The sequence below is a fragment of the Salvelinus alpinus genome, chromosome 11 (genome assembly GCF_045679555.1).
Source record: "Salvelinus alpinus chromosome 11, SLU_Salpinus.1, whole genome shotgun sequence".
In the NCBI taxonomy this organism is placed as follows: Eukaryota; Metazoa; Chordata; class Actinopteri; order Salmoniformes; family Salmonidae; genus Salvelinus; species Salvelinus alpinus.
The window spans coordinates 56,639,685-56,656,500 of NC_092096.1; the positions used below are offsets into that span (position 1 = coordinate 56,639,685).

At 43.8% G+C, this 16,816-nt stretch overlaps 1 protein-coding gene across 1 annotated transcript in view; it reads left to right on the forward strand.

Annotated features, from left to right (window-relative positions):
• The window catches only part of LOC139534502 (nectin-4-like), a 17,872-nt gene extending 1,056 nt beyond the window's left edge, over nucleotides 1-16,816 (forward strand). The window contains exons 2-12 of the mRNA XM_071333684.1: nucleotides 2,968-3,089; nucleotides 3,200-3,275; nucleotides 3,643-3,810; nucleotides 4,519-4,797; nucleotides 8,507-8,624; nucleotides 11,890-12,041; nucleotides 12,296-12,455; nucleotides 12,605-12,680; nucleotides 12,874-12,936; nucleotides 13,313-13,492; nucleotides 13,687-16,816. Coding sequence (XP_071189785.1) covers nucleotides 2,968-3,089; nucleotides 3,200-3,275; nucleotides 3,643-3,810; nucleotides 4,519-4,797; nucleotides 8,507-8,624; nucleotides 11,890-12,041; nucleotides 12,296-12,455; nucleotides 12,605-12,680; nucleotides 12,874-12,936; nucleotides 13,313-13,492; nucleotides 13,687-14,073 — 1,781 coding nt within the window. The 3' untranslated portion in view covers nucleotides 14,074-16,816. The remainder of the gene's footprint in view (nucleotides 1-2,967; nucleotides 3,090-3,199; nucleotides 3,276-3,642; nucleotides 3,811-4,518; nucleotides 4,798-8,506; nucleotides 8,625-11,889; nucleotides 12,042-12,295; nucleotides 12,456-12,604; nucleotides 12,681-12,873; nucleotides 12,937-13,312; nucleotides 13,493-13,686) is intronic.

Consider the following 16,816-nt stretch of genomic DNA (forward strand, 5'->3'; position numbering starts at 1 on the left):
ACTCACTCACTCACTCACTCACTCACTCACTCACTCACTCACTCACTCACTCACTCAGTCACTCACTCACACACAAGTATGTCTGTATGGGGATCAGAGAAGGATTGCAGCCGGCGTCTATCGTTCTCTACTGTATTTATAGATGCTGATGTATAATGACTGTTATGCATTAAGAATACAGAGACATTGTTTGTGTGAGGCAGCGGCTGAGACATAGAGAGAGGCCGACTGTGTGTGTGTGTGTGTCCAATGTGACAATGTGTATTTATTCATGCACAGAGGGGATGAGAGGCAGTCAGATGGCAATCAGGACTTCATTCCTTGAGGATCAACAATGTTGTGACTTGGCAGAACAGTGTGACATTATAGATGATGTAGCATTACTGGTTATGTCTACAGCAAATAGGTTAGTGAGTTTACAATTCTACCTGAAAACACAGGTTGTGCGTGTGTGCGTGCATGCGTACGCACATACGTGTGTGTATGTAAACTAAGCAAAAAAAGAAACGTACCTTTTCAGGACCCTGTCTTTGAAAGATAATTCGTAAAAATCCAACTAACTTCAGATCTAAATTGTAAAGGGTTTAAAAACAGTTTCCCAAGCTTGTTCAATGAACCATAAACAATTAATGAACATGCACCTATGGAACGGTCGTTAAGACACTAACAGGTTACAGACGGTAGGCAATTAAGGTCACAGTTTTGAAAACTTAGGACACTAAAGAGGCCTTTCTACTGACTCTGAAAAACACCAAAAGAAAGATGCCCAGGGTCCCTGCTCATCTGCGTGAATGTGCCTTAGGCATGTTGCAAGGAGGCATGAGGACTGCAGATGTGGCCAGGGCAATAAATTGCAATATACTGTGAGACGCCTAAGACAGCGTTACAGGGAGACAGGACGGACAGCTGATCGTCCTCGCAGTGGCAGACCACGTGTAACAACACCTGCACAGGATCGGGACATCCGAACATCACACCTGCGGGACAGGTACAGGATGGCAGAAACAACTGTCCGAGTTACACCAAGAACACACAATCCCTCCATCAGTGCTCAGACTGTCCGCAATAGGCTGAGCGAGGCTGGACTGAGGGCTTGTAGACCTGTTGTAAGGCAGGTCCTCACCAGACATCTCCGGCAACAACGTCGCCTATGGGCACAAACCCACCGTCGCTGGACCAGACAGGACTGGCAAAAAGTGCTCTTCACTGACGAGTCGCGGTTTTGTCTCACCAGGGGTGATGGTCGGATTCGCATTTATCGTCGAAGGAATAAGCGTTACACCGAGGCCTGTACTCTGGAGTGGGATCGATTTGGAGGTGGAGGGTGTGTCACAGCATCATCGGACTGAGCTTGTTGTCATTGCAGGCAATCTCAACGCTGTGCGTTACAGGGAAGACATCATCCTCCCTTATGTGGTACCCTTCCTGCAGGCTCATCCTGACATGACCCTCCAGCATGACAATGCCATCAGCCATACTGCTCGTTCTGTGCAAGACAGGAATGTCAGTGTTCTGCCATGGCCAGCGAAGAGCCTGGATCTCAATCCTATTGAGCATGTCTGGGACCTGTTGGATCGGAGGGTGAGGGCTAGGGCCATTCCCCCCCCAGAAATGTCCGTGAACTTGCAGGTGCCTTGGTTGAAGAGTCGAGTAACATCACACAGCAAGAACTGGCAAATCTGGTGCAGTCCATGAGAAGATGCACTGCAGTACTCATTGCAGCTGGTGGCCACACCAGATACTGACTGTTACTTTTGATTTTGACCCCCCCCCCTTTGTTCAGGGACACATTATTCCATTTCTGTTAGTCACGTCTGTGGAACTTGTTCAGTTTATGTCTCAGTTGTTGAATCTTGTTATGTTCATACAAATATTTACACATGTTAAGTTTGCTGAAAATAAACGCAGTTGACAGTGAGAGGACTGTTCTTTTTTTTCTGAGTTTATATGCGTGTATATGCATGTGTGTGTGCGTACACGCATACGTGTGTGAGGTGTGTGTTTCTCTGGACACTAAAGGGTTCACTATGAATTGGTATGGACAGTTAACTAGTGCAACAAGTCAAGCAACATGTCTTCTCATCTAATCACTTGCTTTCATACACCTGTTTCTCTCCGTCCTCCCTCTGACTGCCTCCTTTTCTTTGTGGTGCTCTCTTAAATTCCTCCCCCCCATCTCTTGGCCTCTATCTTCTTTGCAAACAAACTTTCCACATCTCTCTGTTCTCTACACCTCTTCTCTTCTCATACTTTCTGTCGTTCATCCCCTAAAGTATACGGAAGGACACTGAGAAGAGGGTCAGGGTACTAATCCTCAGTCATGGTTCAGTGCACAGTCTCCCTAATGTCTTTCAACCTCTCATTCTCTCTCAACCTCAATCTCTCTGCTCTTCCCCCCCCCCCCTCTCTCAACCTCTATCTCTCTGCTCTTTCTCCCCCCTCTCTCTCAACCTCTATCTCTCTGCTCTTTCTCCCCCCTCTCCCTCTCAACCTCTATCTCTCTGCTCTTTACCCCCCCCCATCTCTCTCAACCTCTATCGCTCTGCTCTCCCCCCCTCTCAACCTCTCTCTCTCTCGCTCAACCTCTATCTCTCTGCTCTTCCCCCCCCTACCCCTCTCAACCTCTATCTCTCTGCTCTTTCTCTACCCCCCCTCTCAATCTCTATCTCTCTGTTCTTTCTCCTCCCTCTCTCAATCTCTCTCTGTGCTCGTTCTCCCCCCTCTCTTTCTCTTAACCTCTATCTCTCTGCTCTTTCTCTATCTCTCTATACTCTACACTGTGACATTGTATTGTATTTCGCTATATTGTAATTGTCTTTATTTTGTGTTTTCTATAATGATGTTTAAGATGCCACACACATTTTCCCCAAGGGGACAATAAAGTCATCAATTAAGTTTCTCTCTCTCTCTCTCCCCCCCTTCTTCCTCCCTTTCTCCTCCTTCCCACCCTTCCTCTTTCTTCCCCAGTTGCTGTGGTGCAGGGGGACTTTGAGGAACCATCTCCCGGGTTCTCGGTGCAGTCCTTGACCGAGGTTGAGACCCGGCTGCCCTGCCGGTTCAAGGTGGAAGTGGGCCAGGTGGTGGTTCAGGTCTGAAGCATCATTTACGACAGTACCCATAAAACCAGATATGTTGTACAGAGCATTATCTTAGAAAAGTTGTCCCTAACATGATGTTGTCTCGCCTCTCCTTGTCACAGGTCACCTGGACCAAGGAGAGAGCAGATGGTACCAAGGACCAGATCATCACAGTACACCACACTGCCGGACAAACAGGTAGGACACGTATACAGTAGGTGTTACAGTAGTCACAACCATCTTTCTCTTTATATTATTGTAGCGAACGCCGCAGCCGGAAAGCAAACCCGGGTCGCTGGTGTGAAAGGCAAACACCGTACGCATTGGGCCAATAGGGTTAACCCACTTGGTGGGAATGGTAACCTGGCTCACATAGCGAGGACACTACAATACATTGGTAGTTCACTGTCTTTGCTAACACTCAAAGCCTCAGAAGTTGAATTTAAAGTAGATGACAAAACTACACCTGCACTTTTAACCTAACTACTTCTCCATCTCTCTCTTTTTGCCTCCCCCATATCTCACTTCCTCTCTCTATCTCTCTCCTCCTCCCCCCCTCTCTCAGAGTTTGGTCAGTACTCGGGGCGTGTGCGGTTCCGCAGCAATGAGCCCACAGTGGACTCGTCTCTGATCATCATGAACACTGAGGAGTCAGATGAGGGCAGGTACAACTGTCACATCAGCACCTTCCCCTCGGGGAACTTTGAACGACAGCTGTCACTCACCGTGTGGAGTAAGTTCCTCCCCTTCCTTCCCCTTACTCATTGTGTCACTTTTTGATTTACAGAGTATAATGTCCTTCTATGGCCTATATCTTTTAATGGAAAGAGTAATGGCTGATTGGTGGGATGATGTTGATGTTGATGATGATAATTAGGATGAGGATGATGATGTTGATGATGATGGTGATAATTAGGATGAAGATGATGTTGATGATAATTAGGATGATGATGTTGATGAGGATGATGTTGTTGATAATGATGATGATGGGAACAGGTGTCAGTTGTAGTATTACTAGCTAAAACATTAGCTTCAGTTATAGTAATAATATTCATATAAGCCACAAGATCAGTAAACGATTAAGAACTGTTCTCGTGACAGTCAGTGTATTCAGCTGTCTGACTTTTTTAGTATCAAGTTTCCTCAAAGAGCTGATCTAGGGTTTTTTAAACACCTACCTAATGGAGAATATTAGATCTCAGCTTGGATCATGCCAAAGCTGATCCTATTGCAGTGCTTAGTGACTTCCACCCCCTGAAACATCATGTCACTGATCTAGGAACAGCTTAACCTCCAACTAACAACTAAGACCAGTTCTAAGATTAGTCCTAAAATCACCTCCACAAACACTAAGACCAGTGATTAGTTGCGTCCTGTCCCTGAAGAAAGTCTGACAAGTGACCGTTCTTGATTCTTGACATTTGACCCTTGACCCCCACAGCCACTCCCATCTCCTCCCTGGACCCTGTGATTCTTGTCGAGGGCCAGTCCTTTCGATTGGCTGCCTCCTGCCGCTCCGTGGCCCGCCCCCCGCCCATCCTCAACTGGGACACAGACCTGACGGGCCTGTCACAGAACAGGAGCTCGGTGGGCGGGTCAGTCTCCACCCACTTCTCCCTGCACCCCCTGAGGAGTATGAACGGGATGAGACTGGACTGTCTGGTGAGGCACTCTACTCTGAAGGAACCCCGCAGGATCACCAACAACCTGGTGGTGCACTGTGAGTTCAGACTCCACGATAGCTACGATTCTAGATACTTTATTATTTATTAAACCAGCTAACAAGTCATATATGTTTTATGCTTGACCTCTGACCTCTTATGCTTCATTCCAAATTGCTTTTTGCTTTTTTATTTAGACAGATTAGAAACAGCGGGGAGATAGATTAGGAGGACACAAATTGGGAAAGGTGGTGACAGGGATCAAACCCTGGTCTTCATGTACCTAGACCACCAGAACATGTGGACTAGTTATTTGAGTACATAAAAAGGGTGTTTACCAGGGTCAGAACTTGTGAGTCAGAGCCAGGGGCCCCCCTCCTGTGCGTAAAATCTTACTCAGTATGGGCAGTCACTATCTGATTTCCCAAGTCAGAGTATATTGCTTTTTACTATAATTTACCAATGATTTAAGCAAGTTTTATCTACCATGATGAACACAAGCTTGGATAAGGCGAAAGAAATTCGTACCAGCAGTTACAAGACAAATAGCTACACAACATGACCAAAAGTATATGGACACCTGCTCGTCAAACAACTCATTCCAAAATCATGGGCATTAATACGGAGTTGGTCCCCCCCCTGTGCTGCTATAACAGCCTCCACTCTTCTGGTAAGGCTTTCCACTAGATGTTGGAACACTGCTGTGGGTTCTTGCTTCCATTCAGCCACAAGAGCATTAGTGAGGTTGGGCGATTAGGCCTGGCTCGCAGACGGCGTTCCAATTCATCACAAAGGTGTTCGATGGGGTTGAAGTCAAGGCTCTGTGCAGGCCAGTCAAGGTCTTCCACACCGATCTAGACAAACCATTTCTGAATGGACCTCGCTTTGTGCACTGGGGAATTGTCATGCTGAAACAGGAAAGGGCCTTCCCCAAGCTGTTGCCACAAAGTTGGAAGCACAGAGTCATCTAGAATGTCATTGTATGCTGTAGTGTTAAGATCTCCCTTCACTGGAACTAAGGGGCCCGAACCATGAAAAACAGCCCCAGACCATTATTCCTCCTCCACCAAACGTAACAGTTATAGCACTATGCATTGGGGCAGGTAGCGTTCTCCTGGCATCTGCCAAACCCAGATTTGTCCGTATGACTGCCAGATGGTGAAGCGTGATTCATCACTCCAGAGAACACGTTTTCACTGCTCCAGAGTCCAATGGCGGCAAGCTTTACACCACTCCAGCCAACACTTGGCATTGCGCATGGTGATCTTGGGCTTGGTGTGTGTGTGTGTGGCTGCTCAGCCATGGAAACCCATTTCATGACGCTCTCGACAAACAGTTATTGTGCTGATGTTGCGTCCAGAGGCAGTTTGGAACTCGGCAGTGAGTGTTGCAACCGAGGACAGACGATTTTTACGCTGTAAGTGTTTCAGCACTCGGCGGTTCCGTTCTGTGAGCTTGTGTGGCCTACCACTTAGCGGCTGAGCCGTTGTTGCTCCGAGAAGTTTTCACTTCACAATAAAAGCACTTACAAATGACCGGGGCAGCTCTAGCAGTGCAGAAATTAGACAAACTGACTTGATGGAAAGGTGGCATCCTATGACAGTGCCACGTTGAAAGTCACTGAGCTCTTCAGTAAGGCCATTCTACTGCCAATGTTGGTCTATGTAGATGTCATGGCTGTGTGCTCGGGTTTTATACACCTGTCAGCAACGGGTGTGGCTGAAGTAGCCGAAACCACTCATTTTTTGTGTATTTATAGTGTACAGTGCATTCAAAGTATTCAGACCCCTTGACTTTTTCCTCATTTTGTTACGTTACAGCCTCATTCTTACATGGATTAAACTGCATTTTTCCCCTCATCAATCTACACAAAATACCCGATAGTGACAAAGTAAAAACATGTTTTTAGAAATTTTAGCAAATACCTTATTTACATAAGTATTCAGACCCTTTGCTATGAGACTTGAAATTGAGCTCAGGTGCATCCTGTTTCCATTGATCATCCTTGAGATGTTTCTACAACTTGATTGGAGTTCACCTGTGGCACACCTGTCTATATAAGGTCCCACAGTTGACAGTTTATGTCAGAGCAAAAACCAAGCCATGAGGTCAAAGGAATTGTCTGTAGAGCTCCGAGACAGGATTGTGTCAAGGCACATATCTGGGAAAGGGTAACATTTAATGTCTGCAGTATTAAAGGTCCCCAAGAACACAGTGGCCTCAGGTGACCAGCACTCTGACAGAGCTCCAGAGTTCCTCTGTGGAGATGGGAGAACCTTCCAGAAGGACAACCATCTGTGTAGCACTCAACCAATCAAGCCTTTAAAAGGCACATGACAGCCCGCTTGGAGTTTGCCAAAAGGCACCTAAAGACTCTCAGACCATGAGAAACAAGATTCTCTGGTCTGATGAAACCAAGATTGAACTCTTTGCCCTGAGTGCCAAGCTTTACATCTGGAGGAAACCTTGCACCATGACCAGCACCGTGAAGCTTGGTGGTGGCAGCATCATACTGTGGGGATGTTTTTCAGCGGCAGGGACTGGAAGACGAGTCAGGATCGAGGGAAAAATGAACGGCGCAAAGTATAGACAGATCCTTGATGAAAACCTGCTCCAGAGCGCTCAGGACCTCAGACTGGGGCAAAGGTTCACCTTCCAACAGGACAATGACCCTAAGCACACAGCCAAGACAATACAGGAGCGGCTTCAGGACAAGTCTCCGAATGTCCTTGAGTGGCCCAGCCAGAGCCCGGACTTGAACCTGATCGAACATCTCTGGAAAGACCTGAAAATAGCTGTGGAGCAACACTCCCCATCCTGAAAGATCTTGAGAGGATCTGCAGAGAATGGGAGACACTCAACAAATACAGGTCTGCCAAGCTTGTAGGGTCATACCCAAGAAGACTCGAGGCTGTAATCGCTGCCAAAGGTGCTTCAACAAAGTACTGAGTAAAGGGTCTGATTACTTATGTAAATGTGATATTTCAGTTTAATTAAAAAAATTCTAAAAACCTGTTTTTGCTTTGTCATTATGGTGTATTGTGTGTAGATTGTTGAGGGAAAATAACGATTTAATACATTTTAGAATAAGGCTGTAATGTAACAAGGGGAATGAGTACTTTCTGAATGCACTGTATATAGCATAACCATGCAGTAAATAATACGCACGTACAAATGACGTGGTGTAGCCTATAAATGGCATATTTATTAGAATAATAATTCAATTCATTAGGACACTGTCTTTCCTCCCTTCCTCACTTGACTCTGCCATGCAGCTGCTGCTCCTGTCATTGTCACGGTCACCAGATTCAGTGTCGGGGACGTTGTTGTTAGTCTCAATCTTCTCGTGCTGCTCAACTTTACTAAATAAATGTGTTAAGGCCAAGTCTTTTTATCCTTTTCTTCCCTTTCCCTCTGCTTTTCAGCCCCAGATTAATACCTACATTCCATTTTAGCCAGAGTTCTGATTTTTTGCTAGCCAGCCAGCTAGATCTGAAGCTAATCCCCACCAATTTTGTTCAATGAAATGAAAAACGTTCTTGAGGGCCCCTCTCATTGGCTGCCATATCTACTATGAATTAAACCAAGCTTGTATTAGGGGACAGAAATTCGTACCTGCAGTTACAAGGCAAATAGCTTAACCATGCTAGTAAATAATATGCACAGACCAATGACCTGGTGAAGCCTACACATGGGATATTATCATGTAGTAGTATTGTCCATGTGTGTTAAAATCAATTGCTCTCTGCTTTTGTTTCTCTATTGAAGATCCTCCCAATGCAGAGATCTCGGGGTTTAATCAGAACTGGTATGCTGGTCTGGAGGGAGCTGCCCTCAGCTGTGTCAGTGGAGGAAACCCCAAACCACAGAGTTTCACCTGGACCAGGTAACACATGCCCTCCCTGCCTGTTGGCCTCTGTCTGACAGACTCAACTGACTCACGCTCTGTCTGTCTGGCATAATCTGTTTTTGTTTGATTTACTGGTAATTCTATTAGTCAGTTTTAATGGTGTTACTAAGCCAAACGGGGGGAGGTCAGGAGTTGTTTCTAGTTTTGCTATGAGTTCCACTTGCCAGGTTATCATTGTCAATAATAATTTGGTTGAGTTACATGGTTAAACAAAGGTTAGATACATGGTAATAGCGTTTTGGTTCAGGGACAGTTTAAATGGAACATCGGTATCAGATCTATTGTCATACACGGTGATGATTGCTGTGCTGAAGCAATCCAATAAAGGCGGAGCTGACTGAAGTTCTTGTGGTTTCTCTCCTGACTAATTTTTCTGGTAACCTTTGGAAGACATACCCGCATGGTGGATTAAACCATTATTGGGGTGTGGTAGAGGGTGGAGGTGGAACAAACCATCTACTGGAAACTACTAAAGAAAAATGTCTCATTAATAAAAAGGTGACAGTTAGGCCTACGTCTGCTAGTGCGGAAGATGTATAGTACCAGTCGAAATTTTGGACACACCTCCTCATTCAAGGGTTTTTCTTTATTTGTATTATTTTCTACATTGTAGAATAATAGTCAAGGCATCAAAACGCAGTCCAAACTTTTGACTGGTACTGTATGTGTGTTTTACTGGATCATGGCCCACTGGGCACACACTGGTTGAATCAACGTTGTTTCCACGTCATTTCAATGAAACTAGTGGGGTGAGACATGTGTCACCAAGTCTTAAGCTGTTAGTCACATGAACACACCTGCAAGGCGTGTTTGTGTGTTAGTAACACACACACAGCGCACACACACACTTACACACACACACAGACAGCACGCTCACACACCCACACTGATTCCCTCTCTCACCCTTATATACTTAAGACTTAGATCTCTTGTTACACTCCATCGCTCCTTACTTACGTGCACTCCTCCTTAGAACACACACAATGCCCGCACGCTCCTGATTTAATGATGAGTAAGAACGTTAAAGACGGACAAAGATCATACCCCCAAAACACGCTAACCTCTCACCATTACCAATAACAGGGGAGGCCAGCATTTTTGTGTGTAACTACATTGTCCAGCAGACCAATGAAAACTAAGGCACGTACAGAGCTAGCGGGAAATGCTTTACAGTTCTCTGCCCCTTCCGATTGGAACACGCTTCAAAAGGTCCTGGAAATACAGGAGCTCGTAACTTTTAAATGAGTTTAAAGCTAGGTTAAACACTATGATGGACAATGAAGTGGGGGGCTGTCAATGTTTTCACCCCTAGTTGCACCACACTTTCCCAAACCATGTGTAAAATGTTTTTTAACTGTAGTGCTTTGTGTTTTATGTTGTAAATGTGTCTGCAACTTTGTGTGCTGCTATTTTGTCCAGATCTCCCCCCAACCCCTCTTTTTACGCTGCTGCCACTCTCTGTTTATCATGTATGCATAGTCACTTTAACTATACATTCATGTACATACTACCTCAATTGGGCCGACCAACTAGTGCTCCCGCACATTGGCTAACCGGGCTATCTGCATTGTGTCCCACCCACCACCCACCAACCCCTCTTTTACGCTACTCTCTGTTCATCATATATGCATAGTCACTTTAACCATTTCCACATGTACATACTACCTCAATCAGCCTGACTAACCGGTGTCTGTATGTAGCCTCGCTACTTCTATAGCCTCGCTACTGTATATAGCCTGTTTTTTTTACTGTTGTTTTATTTCTTTACTTACCCATTGTTCACCTAATACCTTTTTTGCACTATTGGTTAGAGCCTGTAAGTAAGCATTTCACTGTAAGGTCTGCACCTGTTGTATTCAGCGCACGTGACAAATAAACTTTGATTTGATTTAATCTCAATGAGACTAACCTGATAAATTAAAGGTAAAATAATTTAAATTGGGCACAACATGATCCGAAACACAACCAAAACAAACTGAAAATGCATCCAACAAGACACAAGCTTGATATATTCATTGCGTGCTAGGAATATGGGACCAAATAATACGACTTTTGGCTACTTTAATAGACTATAAGTGAATTTGTCCAAAGTACTCAGTCCACCTTCAAATGGGGGGACTAGATACATAAAGTGCTTTCATTTCTTAACGGTAAAACAGATATGTATGAAAATACTCTCAAATAAAAAGTGACATTCTGTACTGTCACCTCCTATGAAACATTTGATATCAAATCCAAAATCCTGGAGTATAGAGCCAAATTAAACGTTTTAGCTTCACTGTCCAAATAAATATGTAGGGTAGTATACTTTCACTCCCCCTTAAAACGCACACGACGCCCACCCGCACGCACACATGCAGCGGGTAAACCAGTTTGCCTCTTTGTACTCCTCAATGCAAAGCAGCAGGAGAAGTAACAACCGTGCTGTCATATTGTCGTGTTGCAGCTTGTGCGGAATGCAAACAGAGGACGCAGTTTCACACGAGGGAGGAAGGGGGGCGGGTGAGAGAGGTGAGAGAGGGAAGAGAAAGGAATGAGTGTGGGTCGAAAGACAAGGAATGGGGGAAGTGGGAGGTATCGAGCCAAAGTGGGCATGGGACGGGGGAGGAAGGATAGACTGTGGATTTGTTTAGAACATTATCAGGCAGTGTGATCTGTGTCTATGTAAAATGTTTACGGTTCCTGTTTCTGTTTTCTCCTGCACATTGGGGCTCATAAATGGTCTGTTCAAAAGGCCCAAAAACAGGACTCAAAAGTATATAGTAGCCTATTGTTCAGATATAAGACATTTGAAATGGGAGTTCTGGGCCCGTATTCACACTGCCTCAGAGTAGGAGTGCTGATCTAGGATCAGGTCCCCCCTCTTATTTATGATTTAAAAACCCAAACTGATCCTAGATCAGAACTCCTACTCTGTGATGCTTTGTGAATACGGGTCCTGGTTTGTTGTGGCCTGCTTCATGTCATTGTGGTGCTCATTTGACCTTTACGGTTAGTGTTGTTTGGTGATCAGTAGTCAATTGTATTTTGGGATGTGTTGCTGTGATGTTCGGGTTAGTGTTGTTGTTTTGAATGTGGTGTTTTTTACAACACTGTTGGGTGTGTTGAAAGGGTGCGTTCAGGTTCAGTGAGTGGTGTTGGGCGTTAATAGAGTCATGAAATTCAGCCTATTATTGTAGGATATACTGTATTCTTCTGTTAAACCCTATGTTAAGTGCTATAGTATTTCTGTTATGCGCAGGAAGGGTGGAGACTTACCAGAGGGCGTGACGGCAGGGAATGGATCCCTGCTGTTCAATAGGCCCCTCGGCCTGACAGACGCTGGTATCTACCAATGTGTGGCCTATAACGTTGTGGGGACCGGGAAAGCAGAGGTGGAGATCACTGTGACAGGTAGGTTGTGTTGTCACTCTGAGTCATATAAAACAAATCTTTTTTTTTTTTTCTTACAGTAGTCCAGTCGGGTGTTGTATGTTTTTTTGTTGTTGCTGTAGTCCTCCATGTTTCTTTCCTAAAAGAATAACTCTATTATATTAATGGTGCCAGTTAAGCATTTGGATTACATGTTCACTCCTGTATTCAATATGATGTGTATGTTGATTATGTTTGTGAATATGACATCACTTCCTGTTGTCCCTTTCCCACAGAGTTCCTTCAGAAGCCGGTGTTTTTCAACAGTCTCCTGATGATCATAATTGGAGGGGTGGCTGGAGGACTGCTACTCATCATGGTCATCATAGTAATCTCAGTGACCCGTCACCACAAACGCAAAAACAAGAAACTGGAGAGAGAATTGACTGTGAAGAAGTATGTTTTCAAACCTCACAGTAACTCCCTTGAAATTGTTCTAGAATCTAAATGACAAATGTTACGCTGAAAACAGTAAATGCTTTTTGAATTAAGAATATTTTAACAACGCTTTTCTCTCTCTTTCTCTCATTCTCTCTCTCTCTCAGGGAGGAGATCAGTACTCTCTCCAGGCAGGCCTCTTTCAGGAGAGTCAACTCAGTCAGTACGGATGCTAGAGGACAGGTATATAATATTACCATGTCTTACAATCTGTGGTCTCTTCTCAACAGTCTCGGCATGCAGTCATTTTGTAAATAAATACTTGCAATTCCATGAGCATTATCTATTTGCCTCGAGCTAATATGGTCATCTCCCTCTCTCTGTTTCCCTCCCTCTCTCTCTGTTTCCCTCCCTCTCTCATCCCTTGTTCTTTCAGATGGAGGAGAATATCCCTCTCAGAGTGGAGGGGACACTGCGGACCAGTCTGTCCTCTCTAGGGGTCAGTCTTAATTTCACTCTTTCTCTGCATGTGGGGAGCCTTTAGATTTAACCTTCATATTCATGGCTGCTAAGTTCTGAGTGGCATGCGCATCTTATTTTAGTGTTTAATTAACATTTATGTAGTTAAATTAAATGTAGGAGCTTATTTTCTTGAAATAACATTTATATTTGAAAAGAAAAGTAGTGCATCTCACATACCCTATATGAATTATACTTCATACTAATTAAATGTTACGTTATTAAGACTTCATGCTTTCTTCTGTTCTGGAACTCCTGCTTCAGAAGCCATTTTAAATCCGACTTTTCAGTGCAAAATGTGTGATGTGTTTAAAGCTCTCTTTTTCTCTCTCCATCTCTCTTTCCTTCACACCCAGGAGCTAGGGCGCATCAGGGACAGTCGCTCTACTCTGGTAGGGGGAGGTGGACTAGACTACCTGGGTCGACCTGTTCTGAACAACTCTTCACGACGAGGGAGGGAGAACAGAGCCATGGACAGAGAGGAGGAGAACAGACTTAGGGTGGAGTCATACGTACGGAATAGCACTATGTCTTTGGTAAGTGTGTGTGAGGCATGAGGAATCAAGAATTGCATACTCACTTTCTTGTAAATTGCTATGAAAATTAGAACCTTTTAAACGCATAGGTTTAGTATAGGTTGCTAGGTCGACCCAGATACTCAAATTAGCCCTAGTTATTTATTTCCTCTCTCTAACCACATGGTTACCCCTTGTCTCTGTTTGACTCACAGGGAACCCGTCTCCATCTGCCAATCCAACCCTCTCCCTTTCCAATGGAACATTCCACCATGCTGCTGAGGTCCCTGAACGGCAGCGTCATCATCCCAACAGAGGGGGGTTTACATGCACGGAACTCCCCTCTCAGCTACCCTCCTGTCACAGACGACGAAGAGGAGGAGGGTGAAAGTGTGGAGGGAGAGCGGGGGACAAGCTCCAGGATGAGTCGGTTAGATCAGGGGAGGTCAGAGGACCAGGACAACAGTTCTCAGATCTCAGACGTGGAACGTGGACACAACCATCACTTCCAGCAGAACAACGGAACGCTGAGACCCAAACCCCGGCCCAACGGCATCCCATCCCCACACGCCTCCCTCATCCATAAGGCCCAGATTGTATAGACGGGTCCGAGCAAGGGCAGGTGACGCACTATACGACAAGGATTGGTCGTGACTTTGGGATAGGTGCTCGCCGGTGTGGTGGCATACCCCGGTGGCAGTCAGTTTACCTCCTTTTCACTTCTAGAACATCCCTTGCCTTCGCCTCGAGCTCTCAGACATTTTTGATCAACAGGTAAAGGTTCTTATTGGTGAACAGATAACGCTTCTGATTGGTGTAGAGATACAAATAAGTAACACATACGTTTCACAGGAGAGGAGCTGGACAAATTAAAAGCTTATGAATGTCAGGTTGGACATAGACCGAAATAGTCATAATATTTTACTGTATATAATATCACAGCAATAACGATCACTCCAGGAAGCGTCAAGAGGACTTTTACATGATTTTGTACCCTAAAAAGACTTATTTTGTATTTTTTTATTTTTTTTACTAAGACTTGATGACAGGACACTGTAACCGAGAAACGAGATTTGAATATCATCAAATGCAGTGACTCCTATCTGAACTCAGCGAAGAGGCATTCAGCAGAAGCACCAATAGCGCTTGCCCGTTCGAAAGAATCCATATGTGTTGGTGAACTTTCACCCTCCTTTCCTCTGGATGAGGGGATACAACACATACTGTTCTGTTCACCCTAAAATGGAGTCCATCTTTCTAACTTTAAGTGTGGCAGGGATTTATCTAGATATACTCCTCCTTGCCATGAACTTGGGTGTGCACAAACAACAACACTTTGAACTTGCTATAGTCTTTGATGCCAAAAGCCAAAGAGACTGCATTTTAGCTGTGGAAAAAGTACCCAATTGTCATACTTGAGTAAAGTAAAGATTACTCTAGTGAAATTCACCCAGTAAAATACTATTTGAGTAAAAGTACTTGGTTTTAAATATACTTAAGTACATTTTAGCAATTCCATTTATTTTTGATACTTAAGTATCAAAAGTAAAAGTATTACTAATTTCAAATTTCTTATATTAAGCAAACCTGACACGATTTGCTTGTTTTTTTAAAATGTACGGATAGACAGGGGCACACTCCAACACTCAGACATAATTTACAAACAAATATTTTTTTTTAGTTAGTTTGCCAGATCAAAGGCAGTAGGGATAACCAGGGATGTTCCCTTGATAAGTGTGTGAATTGGACCATTTTCCTGTCTTGCAAAGTGTTCAAAATGTGACGAGTACTTTTGGGTGTCAGGGAAATTGTATGGAGTAAAAAGTACATTATTGTCTTAGGGAATGTAGTGAAGTAAAAGTAGTCAAATATAAATAGTAAACTACAGATACCCCAAAACGACTTAAGTAGTACTTTAAAGTATTTTTACTTAAGTAGTTTACACCACTGCATTTTAGACAAGAGGTTAAAACAGCTTTGATATGTATGAAATGTTTTACACAACAGTGTCTATGTGAAAGTCTACTAAAACTGAGGACGTAAAAGTATTGTTCTATTTTCTTACACCAGACATTTAGACAATATAACTGTTATATGCCTATGTTTGTATACATACAGTTAAAAGAGCCTTTGCTTTGTAGGCCAATATGAAGTATTATTATGTCTGATTCTACTGTGTTATAATTCATTGAGTGCATCTGAAATGGCACCCTATCCCCTACATAGTTAATTACTTTTGACCAGAGCCCCTGGTCAAAATAAGTGCACCATATAGGGCATAGGATGCCATTTCAGCCGCAGACATGCTGTAGACCTACATGTCTATAAGTGGGTTTCTTTCACGCCGTATTCCAGTAAATGGCTTATTGTAGTTCCCTGGTTTGTACGTAATTGTACTCGATGTATGGGGTTCATGTGTGGAACTTTGTTGTTTTAATGCATATGTACTTCTTTAGGAGAGTAGCAATATTTTTCTGTTTTCTATATACATTTTTCCATTGTATAACACACTAACACTAGGATCTTTGAGTGAATGTAATACCTACATAGAATGTAAGAGGTTGGAAGTATATACCCCTCCCCCTGGTGTGCACTAGTGGATAGTGCAAGAGAGGAAGAAAGGTCAGGGATCTTGCTGAAGGGTCTGCAGACTGAGTTATTCCTGGCGAGGTCACGTGGTCATGTGAAAACCCCTGGACCTAACCACGTGCTACATTAGCCACAACTGGGGCCTGTTCAGAAGGATGTTGATATAGAACGTTCAGATTCAGAAATGTATCATGTCGAATAGACATGATTGGTAGAATAAGGAATCGTGTCAGCTCTATTCATTCTATTTCTATCTGCAACAACTGTTTCACGTCACTAAATCCACCCCTGCATATCTTCTAAACATGGAGATGTGTTAATTCAGGGTATGTCTGCTCAATATATTATTGTGAAATTTCTTGAGGGTTTGAGTCGTGACTGGGTGATAGGCCCTATTATTATTGGTTTGGAGTGACTATCATTAAAAGCCTTATATCTGACATTTATCAAAATAATTTCTAAACTTGTGTGGTACACTGCCCTACCAAGCAAAAAGACAGTAACTGCTCATTTGGTCGAAAATTAGTTGTAATTTTTGCTACATTAAATACATGCTTAATCATGTGGACAAGTATCCTGCCTCTATTGTAATGTGTTTTGGAGAAAATGGGGGTCATGTTAGCAGTAACTGCTTAAAGTTACTGTGAAACCAAGCCAAATAAAAGCAATTTTTTCTGCTTGGTAGGGCATTAGTTACTGTTCTCTATCATATAGAAACGTTTAATGGTTGTATGTCGATTAAAAAGTAAACATGCA